Below are 10,392 nucleotides of genomic sequence, written 5' to 3' on the forward strand. Positions count from 1 at the left end.
TGAAAATGAATATCTCCCTCTTCTTCTTGTTTACCAGAGAGGCAACATTCTTCAAGGGCTGGTATTGATCTTAATCCTAACTCTGAAATTTTTCCCTTCAAAATCCCAAGATTTTTGATTCTGCGTAAATAAACTCTCCAATCTTTCCAGCTAGTGACTCAAGCCGTGGCACATACCCGCTTGGGAGATAATGGATCTGAGCCCATACCTCTATGTTATCCAAAGCGATGGTTGATGGCTTTGTAAAACCATCATAAGGAGCAATTACCATCGTGTTTCCTCCAAAAGTCCATGTACCTTTTTGCATGACTCTTTCCCAATCACTCAGACATACGAATTAGAGGGTATATAGGGATTGCCATTGAGGGGACAAATCTTGACCTCCTTTGCAAGATCCCATGCGACACACATGTTTATGTAAAACCAGTACTAACTGTACGGTTTATCCGTATGTACAATCGCCATCCATCAGGTTGCTTCTACTAGTCGTTCATCCTCCCCGACGTCAAGATCGTCCATATCTTCCTCATTCAGGCCAAGTGCCTTCATCATCTGCTCAACATCGCATGTTGCTGCGCTCGAGCTTTACGCTCCTTCTGCCATGTTGATCCGCTTGCCCGCTAGATCGGATCTACCGGGTGTAGCTCCCTACTTCCTCGCCTTCAATACACGATGGCCAAGCCCGAGTGGTGATCCAGGATGACCCCTTAGTCACTACGGACCAAAAAGCAGTGGGGAGAAGAGGACAGGGGAGGGGGGGTCTCAACGTCAGACGCCCGACGCCGTCGTGAGGAAGGTAAACCCTAGAGAGAGCAGAGAGCTGAACGCTACCAACAAAAAAACTTTGTTGCGAACCAACCTGTGGTTGGATGATTAAGTGGACAATAGTATCCCCAGCCCACCAGGATTCAAGTCCTGGATTTATTTCAGGATTTTCAGCAATGCGCGTTCAGTGAGAAGAGATATTCCCGTTAACTACGAGGCGCCTACGGTGACTTCGTAAAATCTCAAGATGATATGCCGGCTCAGTTTCTCAGAGATGCTCATAGAGGTAGGATGTGCGTGCGCGCGTTCATAGGGATGAGTGTATGCGCGTGTATATGGGCTCTTGTGTCTGTAATGATGTTAAAAAAAACTTTGTCTTTTTTAGGGGAAACTTTGTTTTGTTTATACCGAATTTTAAGAAAGTGTGCAGCCTGGTAAGTCGTCAATTCTCACCTCTATGCAGCCTAAGTTTGTTATCGACAGGTCCATACATTCAGGACGGTTGAGCCCATTAGGGTCCAGATGCAAGTCCAAACCAAAGCCCAGCTTCTGCCGTCTCAACACGGCCACGAACCCATCTCGAAACTGCCCCCAATCCAACTCCAGCGCCTCCCAGCCCTCGCCGCCATGGCGACCACCGACGACGCCACCGCCACCGGCGAGGTCCGGCGCCTCCTCGAGCATCTCGACTCCCAGCAGCAACTGCTGGCCACCTGCCACGACGCCTGGTCGCGCACGCTCGCGCACTTCGCCTCGCTCGACCAGGACGTCGCCTCCCGCTCCGCCTCCGTGGACGAGGCCCTGGCCGCCGCCGACGCGTCCACCTCCGAATCCCTCGCGGCGCTCGAGGCACGCGAGGCCTCCGTACCCGTGCGCCTCGCCGAGGCCTCCGACGCGCTCTCGGCCGCCCTCGCCGAGGCCGAGGCCGAATCCGCCGCGCCGCCGCCCGCCGACATCCGTGGCGCCCTCAGGTGGATATGCCGCCGCATGGACGCTGCCGCGCTCTGGCGCTTTATGGCCGCGCGCCGCAGGGAGCTCGCCGCCGTTCGTAAGGAGATCGGCCCCACCGTGGCGGCGTCCGTGGACCCACCCCGCCTCGTCCTCGATGTGCTCAGCGATTTCCTGGAGGCCGGCGAAGGCGCCGGTGAAGACCAGTGCTGGGTGCTCGGCATGCTGCTGCGCTCGTTGTTTGGTTCAGATGGGCGGAAGCCGCCGGAGATAGGAGATACGTTGGTTGAGAGGGCGTCTGTGGTTGCAAAGAACTGGTCTGAGCGGTTTGGGATCAAGAGAGACTCGCCAGCTCCCATCAATGAGGAGGTGGAGATGACAGAAGCTGACGATGTTGATAATGCAGCGGTGCCAGATAAGAAAGTAGAGCAGGCAGATGCAAAAGAGGAGGAGGAAGAGGAGGAGGTGGATGAGGTGGAGGTGGAGGAGGAGGAGGAGGAAGAAGAGGAAGAAGAGGAAGAGGAAGAAGAAGAGGAAGATCAGGAGGAGCTGGTGGCTGCATCAGGTGATGAGGAGGAAGAGAACCCGGAGGAAGTAGACAATGAAACACAGGAGGACCCAGAGGAAGCGGGGATGGAAGCACTGAAGGAGAAGAAGGGAGAAGAGGTAAAGGTGGAGGTTCCTGCTGATGAGAAGATAGCTGAAGAAGCAGGGAAGAGCGAAGTTAAGGAAGAAACAAAGGCAACGGGGGAAGTTGACAAGGAAGGGGAGAAGGGTGCACTGGGGCAAGTAGAAGCACATTTATTCCTGCAGATGGTTGCGGCATTTGGACTGAAAGACAAGTTTGATGGAGAGTTCTTGAAGAGCCTGTTTGTTGCTAACCGTCGAAGGAAGGAACTTGCGAGGTTTGCCTTTATCCTCGGGTTTGAGGAGACCGTCGCAGGTAATGATGACCTGTTGGCATGGTTTTTAAATTTGTTACGTTTGTTATCTGATTTAGTAACAGGTCTTCAGTTCACTGAGTATGAGGATTGCGACGTTCTTTTGAGTTTAGTTTGCAAATCAAGGCATTTTCTAGATTGAGAAAGAAATGCCCTTAGAACGTGCATTTTCCTTACTTTACGCAACAACTTAAGATTCATTGCTTTCATCATGTGTTTGATTTGGTAGTATGATTTCTGCATCTAAATAATCATGTAGACATGCTAAATATTCTTTTTATGACGTTCTTCTTGAGTTGTATTATAAGGTAGTAGTAGTGATGTTGCTTTCTTCTTGGTGGTATACTCCGTATTTAGGGATTAGTACATACCACCTCCGTCCCATATTAAGTGTCGCTCAAATGGATGTATCTAGCACTGAAATACGTTTAGATACATCTATTTGAGCGACACTTAATATGGGACGGAGGGAGTATAAAGTACATCTATCTAGCAGTAATACACCTTATATTTTGGAACTGAGGGAGTATAAATTTAAGGAACTGAATTCTACATGAGCTTACTCATGAACAAAAAAATATCACAAGGTTTAGAATAAGTTACGAAGGACCTTGTTAACTTGATGAATTTAAGCAGCTTCTTGCTTTTGGTCAGTTTTGTGCCTCCGGACTGCATTTCAACTGAGTGAATTGCTGAGAACAACGTACTTTTGAAGTTGCGATCTGTTTGTTTGTTTTCTTGGGGTTTGTTTAATAACCATCTAAAAGACTTGATTAATTGATAATCACAACTACTTGTAACTAGATTGACCTTTTGTTGAAGGTTCCGTATTGGGTTTCGAACTATTCATGATTAGCATCTTATGTATTTTATCCAGATCTGGTGGTTACTATATTTTTAGTAGTTCAGAGAAAAGAAGACATGACTCAACTATTCTGTTAAACTTTGCAGATGTTGTTCAGGAATTGGTTACTTCAGGAAATGTAATCGAGGCTATATATATTGCTCATGAGGCATGTTTGCTTGAGCGATTTCCTCCTGCACCTCTTCTTAACTCTTATATAAAGGACTCAACTGAGAAGGCCCAGGCCATTCTGAGTAGTGGAAGACGCTCCAGTTCTGCTGTTGTAAGACTCCATCCCACTCTCTGAACTTGAGTTCTTTTTGTTAAACTCATCATTCAATTTGGTCATCAGTCCTTTTTCTGTCTGAATGCCTGCATGAAGATCATTGATGAAGGAATGAAATTAGTGACATGCCTTTGATTTAAACAACCTGCAGTTCTGTCATATCTGTGACATGCATCAGTTTTGTTATAGTAGTATTATGTGTATATCATTTCCACAAAAGCAATTACGCCTCTCAAATTTAAACAGTTGATTCAAAATTATAGTGCTTATCTGATTCATCAGTCGTAGAATCATGTTGAGTATCTTTGAGTTCATAGATTAGTTTGTTCCATGTAGTCCGTCCAGACCACTGTTTTAGCCCTCAATTTGCTTGGTTTCCTGTTTCGAGTTTGGATGCACTATTACAAAAATTTATTTCTGTTGGTTAGCTGAGACTTCATCTGTTTAAAATATAAGGCTTATTTTCTTGTTCAGCATGTAGATTTAGAAAGTCATGAAACCAAGAGACAATAATAAAGGGAAACGACCTTGCTATCCATGGTGTTAGTGTCGTGGGAATCAGAGAGAGATAAGTTAGCGTGGGTGTTCATATTGGAGAGAGGATATAAATTAGGCAAAAAGAGGAAAATCTCATTAAATTCATGAGCATGATCCCAAGATTCGAGGCCTTAGCTACTTGCCAATGGAAAATGAAGCATGCCTTTATCATTTTTCCAGTTCTCTATCCATTTTCCAGTCCTTGGTAACTTGTGGCACTAAAGAAAGGCTTCATGTTTTTTTTCTTCAGGAGGAGTCTAAGACCTTGGAGTGCAACGCCTGCAAGGCTGTCATCAGGTGTGTCGAGTCCTGCCAGCTAGTATCGGTATTTAACATCGATCACTTAAAAAAGAAGGCGGCGAGGATGGATAGAGAGAAGGCTGACCGGAAGAGGCTAGGCAGCGGAAACAGATTCCAGAACAAGCGAGCACGGGGAGCAGCCGGACCTCAGTCCTTCCCTGCTTCCAAGTCCGCAAGGGCATCAGGCTCAGGCTCAGGCTACGGGCCATCATTCCAGAACCCAGTGTCCCGTTCCTTTGGTTACGCGGCTCGTGCTGGGTACGTGAACCCGGCTGCTGCTGCTCAGCCCTACTATGCGCCGGGGAGCATGGCAGCGCGGCGTGGCGGCGTGCTGTATGGCGGGCCTGGAGCAGCATTTGGGGCGCAGCAGCCGTACCACCGTTAAGGCCAGCCATAGCAGTTGATGTTGCTGGACCAATTGCTGTTTCTTGCTGATTTGTACCACCTTGCGTTGTAGTAACGTTTATCCTTGCCGTGTAACCCTTGGTCGACTGGATGCGATTTGAAGAGATTCAGTCTTAGTACATGCTGCTGCTTTCTTTTTGGTTGGCTCTGTATGCGAGACACCGTTTGTCTGAATGAAACTGTATGCTGAATGTTGTAGAGATTGAGCGCCATTGACACTATTCAAACCTGGATATGTCTTTTTATTTCTCCATGTGTAGATCAAATTTAGGTTCGGCTAGCTGAATGCATGTGCGTTGTCACGGAATAACAAAAAATAGTTGAACAATTGTTCTAATTCAAAAGAAGAATGTCGAACACGATATCTTATACCCCTTCAATTCATATTACTTTTCGCTATTGTTCCCTCCGATCGGAGGGAGTATTATATTTACCTTCCTAATTCTTTGTCCTAATGAGACGAAAAGAGCCTCCTTTACCACTTTGTCCTAATGCATACAACTAGGACAAAATGATCTACGGTTGAATCCATAGCTATTTTTAGGACAAAACTCATTTTAAGCTCTTTTTAAGTGAATCAATTAGTTGAATATTAGAGAGCAATAATTTAATGCCCGTCTGTTGCCACAGTGCCACAAAAGAATGTACAGAGACGTTGATCGAAGTTTTATATGCAAAAAAGCACACATCGAGCAAAACCAAACACATTGCTTCGAGTCATCACATCCTAGTTTTCTTTTGCCTCGCTCAGGTTTTATTCTTACTCTAAGTGAAACATATTTCTATACCTCACACCCCAGTTTTCTTCCTCATCGCATTGTTCTCCGTCTCTCTGCATATGCCTTGCTCACATCTTAAACCAGGAATCAAAAACACGTGTGCCCATTTCATCACATCATTCACTGGATCGTTACACGAACAAAGCTGCAAATTACATGTTGTCATTTGGACTTTCAGGTCGCACTGAGACCAACAGCCAAAAAAAAAAAAAACTCACAAATTGCTTTATAACATAGATTTGTTCAAATTACAACCATATATGCATGTATCATGCCGTCACAATCAACAACAATGACAAAGCCTTTCAGTCGAAAACAAGTTGGGTAGTCTAGAGTTGAAAACAAAGTCGTGATTCTGGCACATGGATAGCTAACTTACATGCACCCCTGTCCATGACTAAATCTTTGATGATATTTCGGTCCTTCAGACCGGGGGCGGTCTGATCAGCTTGCCCAGCTGCTCCCGGGAAAGGCAAACGTTTCTTGAACTGTGTCGAAATTGTCTTGGTTCTGTATTATTTTGTTGCGCGTTTATTTGCACTGGCGGCGACCTTTGATGCCCGGTGTATGTAATCTGCTGCTTGGTTGCGCTTTATGATCATTGGTGGCGAACTTTGATGCCCAGTTGATGTAATATGCATTATTTTTCTATTGTGTAGTGTAGGTAAATTCCTAGTTATTGTATATGCTATCATTTGCTATCCGAAAAGGCTAAAAGCTCTGATGGAGGCGAACGGGCCAAAACAAGCGACGCTAATTGGTTTGTATGTACAGCGGACCATAATTGGGCCATCCCGCAACAGACTATAGTTGAGCCTTACCGCGTACCCGTGGTATGGGCCCTTCATGGACCCGATCGGCCCACCATCATTACATTGGCCCATATCTCTCACGGGCCATTAGCAGGCCAACCGTTTGTTCGGTCCATATAGCTTTCAGTCCATTAACAGGCTGAATATATTGCCGGCCTGAATTGGCCCAGGAGACACCATGAGCCTTTAGCAGGCCGAAAAGTAGTTTGGGCCTTAATTTTGGTGAGTACTGCACAAGTTCTTAACAGGTCGGAATATACCTCGGGCCATTATTGGCCCACTTACATGACGTACCGTTAACAGGTAGAAATATATCAGCCTTGGTTGGCCCGATCACATCATGGGCCTTTAACAGGCCGAAAGCTTAGTCGGGCCACAAACAGGTCAAAATATACCACAAGCCTTCAACAAGCCCAAAGTCAGGTTGGGCTGGAATGTTGTCACCGATACCACGAGACGTTAATAGGCCAAATGTCACGTCGGACCATAAATGGGCCCATGTGTAGCACGAGCCTTTACTAGGCCGAAAGACACACCAGGCGGAAATGGGCCCATTTCTACAACGGGCCGCTAACAGGCCAAAAGACACACTGAGTCGTAATTGGCCCCAAAGACACAGCTAACAATCAACAGGTCCGAACTGGCAGTGGGCCGTAAATGGGCCATGTGCAAGCAGGCCATTAGTGGGTCGACCCGCTAACTATTGCCTAAATCTTAAGGGCCTCTGACTGGGCTGGCCTTTTTAACTAGATTGGCCACTGTTGGGTCGTGTCGCGTGCCGCCATTTCATTGGCGTGGATCGTCCATTGGACTAGCAATACATGTCGCAACGCGGAGCTGACACATGGTTCCGTTGGTTAATGAGAATTTAACACGTGGAAAATTGTGCTGCTAATGGTTATCGAATCCAAAACCCGTGCCTGATAGCTTAACGGCAACCCATTACGGTGGCTGCCATGTGTCGGTTACCCTTGACGAAAACACTTTCATGACGCACCATTTATCATCACGAAAGTGAACATTCCCATGATGATAAATGGATTATTGCCATGAAACACTTCTGTGACAACACAGGTATGCTATCTTGATTCTGTCATAAAATCGTCATGGATGTACATACGTGACAGAAAACATGATCTACCGTGACAAAGGCGTATCTTCACGGATGTGTTTTTTTGTAGTGCTCCTAGGAGACTGGCCTCCTAATCCAGTCAGTTTATTAGCTGCAGGACAAGGGGCTCCCCGGCCTCCAAATTCCGAAGATCTGGATAGAGAGGAATGTACGGCCCATAGGTTGGAGAGCATCCCCCATGTTCAAGTATGAGGGGTTATCCGACCCCAGCCATCTGCTCAAGTGGTAGATCTCCGAGAACGAGGTGGAGCTCCACATGCACCTGGTGACCGGCCACCCGGTAGGTAAAATTCACATAGGGATTGTCATTTAGCCTTACAATCGGGGCAACCCGCGCCCCTGGCGAGTCTCGGCGGCCTTATTTTCCCCCTTCTGTATTGTCGAAGGTCGGATTTTTACTTGTATCTTGACTTTTTTTATGCTTTGTCGCCAGATGATGTCTAGTACACAACTTTATTCTTGTAGACTCCGTTGGGCCTCCAAGCATAGAGTTTTGTAGGACAACAACAAATTTCCCTCAAGTGCATCACCTAAGGTTTATCAATCCGTGGGAGGTGTAGGATGAAGATGGTCTCTCTCTCAAACAACCCTACAATCAAATACAAGCAATCTCTTGTGTTCCAAACACCAATACAATGGTAAATTGTATAGATGCACTAGTTCGGCGAACAGATGGTGATACAAGTGTAGTATGGATAATAGATATAGATTTTTGTAATCTGAAATAATAAAAACAGCAAGGTAGCAAGTGATAAAAGTGAGCATAAACGATATTGCAATGCTTGAAAACATGGCCTAGGATTCATACTTTCGCTAGTGCAATCTCTCAACATTACTAACATAACTGAATCATATGATAATCCCTCAAGGTGCGGAAAAGAATCACTCCAAAGTCTAAGTCTTATCGGAGAAATTAGGATGAAAACGTGTATCAAACTTTATGCCTAGATTATCCCGGTGTCACCACAGGAACCCATAAGTTGATTACCAAAACATACATCAAATGATCTCAATAGATTACCCCATTGTCACCACGGGTATCCACAAGCAAGACATACATCAAGTGATCTCAAATCCAAAGTATTCAATCTGATAACAAAAATACCTCAAAGAGTAATACTCAATTCACCACAAAAGAGAAAGAGGGGAAGAACACCATATGATCCAACTATATGAACAAAGCTCATGTTACATCAAGGTCATGTCATATCAAGATCGCAAGAGATAGAGAGAGAGAAAGAGAGAGAGAGAGATCAAACACATAGCTCCTGGTACATACCCTCAGCCCCAGTGGTGAACTACTCCCTCCTCATCATGGATGCAACGGGGATGATGAAGATGGCCTCCGGTGATGGATTTACCCCTCCGGCAGGGTGCCGAAAAAGACCTCCAGACGAGATCACTTCAGAACACAGCCTTGCGTTAGTGGAAAAACTCATCTAGGTTAACTTTCGGGGTTTCTGGATTTATAGGAATTTTCAGTGTTGAAATCACACCAGGGGGTTTTTAGGTCCCACAAGCTTAGGTGGCGCGCCCCTTGAGATTAGCTTGTGGGGCCCTTGGGCACCTTCTGGTCTCTTCTTGTCGATAAAAAATCATCTTAAATTTTTTATCACGTTTGGACTTCATTTGGTATGGTTTTTCTGCGAAGTAAAGAAATAGACAAAAATAGAAACTAGCACCGGGCACTAGATTAATATGTTAGTCCATAAAAATAATATAAAAGTGCACCAAAACCATGTAGAAATCAAGTAAATATAGCATGAATACTTCATAAATTATAGATACGTTGGATACGTATCACCAAACCGATGGAAATATGCCCTAGAGGCAATAATAAAATGGTTATTATTATATTTCCTTAATCATGATAAAGGTTTATTATCCATGCTAGAATTGTATTGATCGGAAACTTAAATACATGTGTGGATACATAAACAAATACCGTGTCCCTAGTAAGCCTCTACTAGACTAGCTCGTTGATCAAAGATGGTTAAGGTTTCCTAACCATGGACATGTGTCGTAACTTGATAACGGGATCACATCATTAGGAGAATGATGTGATGGAAAGACCCATCTGTTAGCTTAGCATATGATCATTCAGTTTATTGCTACTGCTTTTTTAAATGTCAAATACATATTCCTTCGACTATGAGATCATGCAACTCCCGGATACTGGAGGAATACCTTGTGTGCTATCAAATGTCACAACGTAACTGGGTGATCATAAAGATGCTTTACAGGTATCTCCGAAGGTGTCTGTTCAGTTGACATGGATCGACATTGGGATTTGTCACTCTGTGTATCGGAGAGGTATCTCTGGGCCCTCTCGGTAATACACATCACAAGAAGCTTGCAAGCAAAGTGACTAAACTCTCATCTCTTGCATCACATTATTTTCCATTTGCCTCTCATTTTCCTCTCCCCCACTTCTAAAACGATTTCAGAAAAATACAAAAAGATTTGCCTTTTTATTCGCCCTTCTTCCGTTCGTCTTTTCGTTTGCTTTTTGGCTGCTCGTGCGCTAGATCGCTTGTTTTGCTTTCATGGCTAGTCCTTCTACCATTGTTAGTACCCCTGAAAGTGTGGTTCTCAATTTTAAACAAAGGGAGGGAGAAAACTTAAAAGATGCTTGGTATAGAA

The 10,392-nt window shown here is 45.1% G+C and overlaps 1 protein-coding gene across 1 annotated transcript; it reads left to right on the top strand.

Moving 5' to 3' along the window:
• Nucleotides 1-1,297: 1,297 nt before the first annotated feature.
• On the top strand, nt 1,298-5,271 carry LOC123077515 (FRIGIDA-like protein 4a). Its single transcript, XM_044499796.1, has 3 exons — nt 1,298-2,656; nt 3,606-3,781; nt 4,572-5,271. The coding sequence occupies exons 1-3, from the start codon at nt 1,393-1,395 to the stop codon at nt 5,004-5,006; spliced, it is 1,875 nt and encodes a 624-aa protein (XP_044355731.1). The 5' UTR covers nt 1,298-1,392; the 3' UTR covers nt 5,007-5,271.
• The last annotated feature ends 5,121 nt before the right edge of the window (nt 5,272-10,392 follow it).

Source organism: Triticum aestivum, chromosome 3D (genome assembly GCF_018294505.1).
Source record: "Triticum aestivum cultivar Chinese Spring chromosome 3D, IWGSC CS RefSeq v2.1, whole genome shotgun sequence".
NCBI classification, from domain to species: Eukaryota; Viridiplantae; Streptophyta; class Magnoliopsida; order Poales; family Poaceae; genus Triticum; species Triticum aestivum.

Bases quoted from the DNA above. Each gene is read 5' to 3' on its own strand.
- LOC123077515 (XM_044499796.1), top strand. From the start codon at position 1,393: ATGGCGACCACCGACGACGCCACCGCCACCGGCGAGGTCCGGCGCCTC. The intron at 2,657-3,605 runs GTAATGATGACC...TAAACTTTGCAG, and splicing joins GTTTGAGGAGACCGTCGCAG to ATGTTGTTCAGGAATTGGTT. The intron at 3,782-4,571 runs GTAAGACTCCAT...TTTTTTCTTCAG, and splicing joins GACGCTCCAGTTCTGCTGTT to GAGGAGTCTAAGACCTTGGA.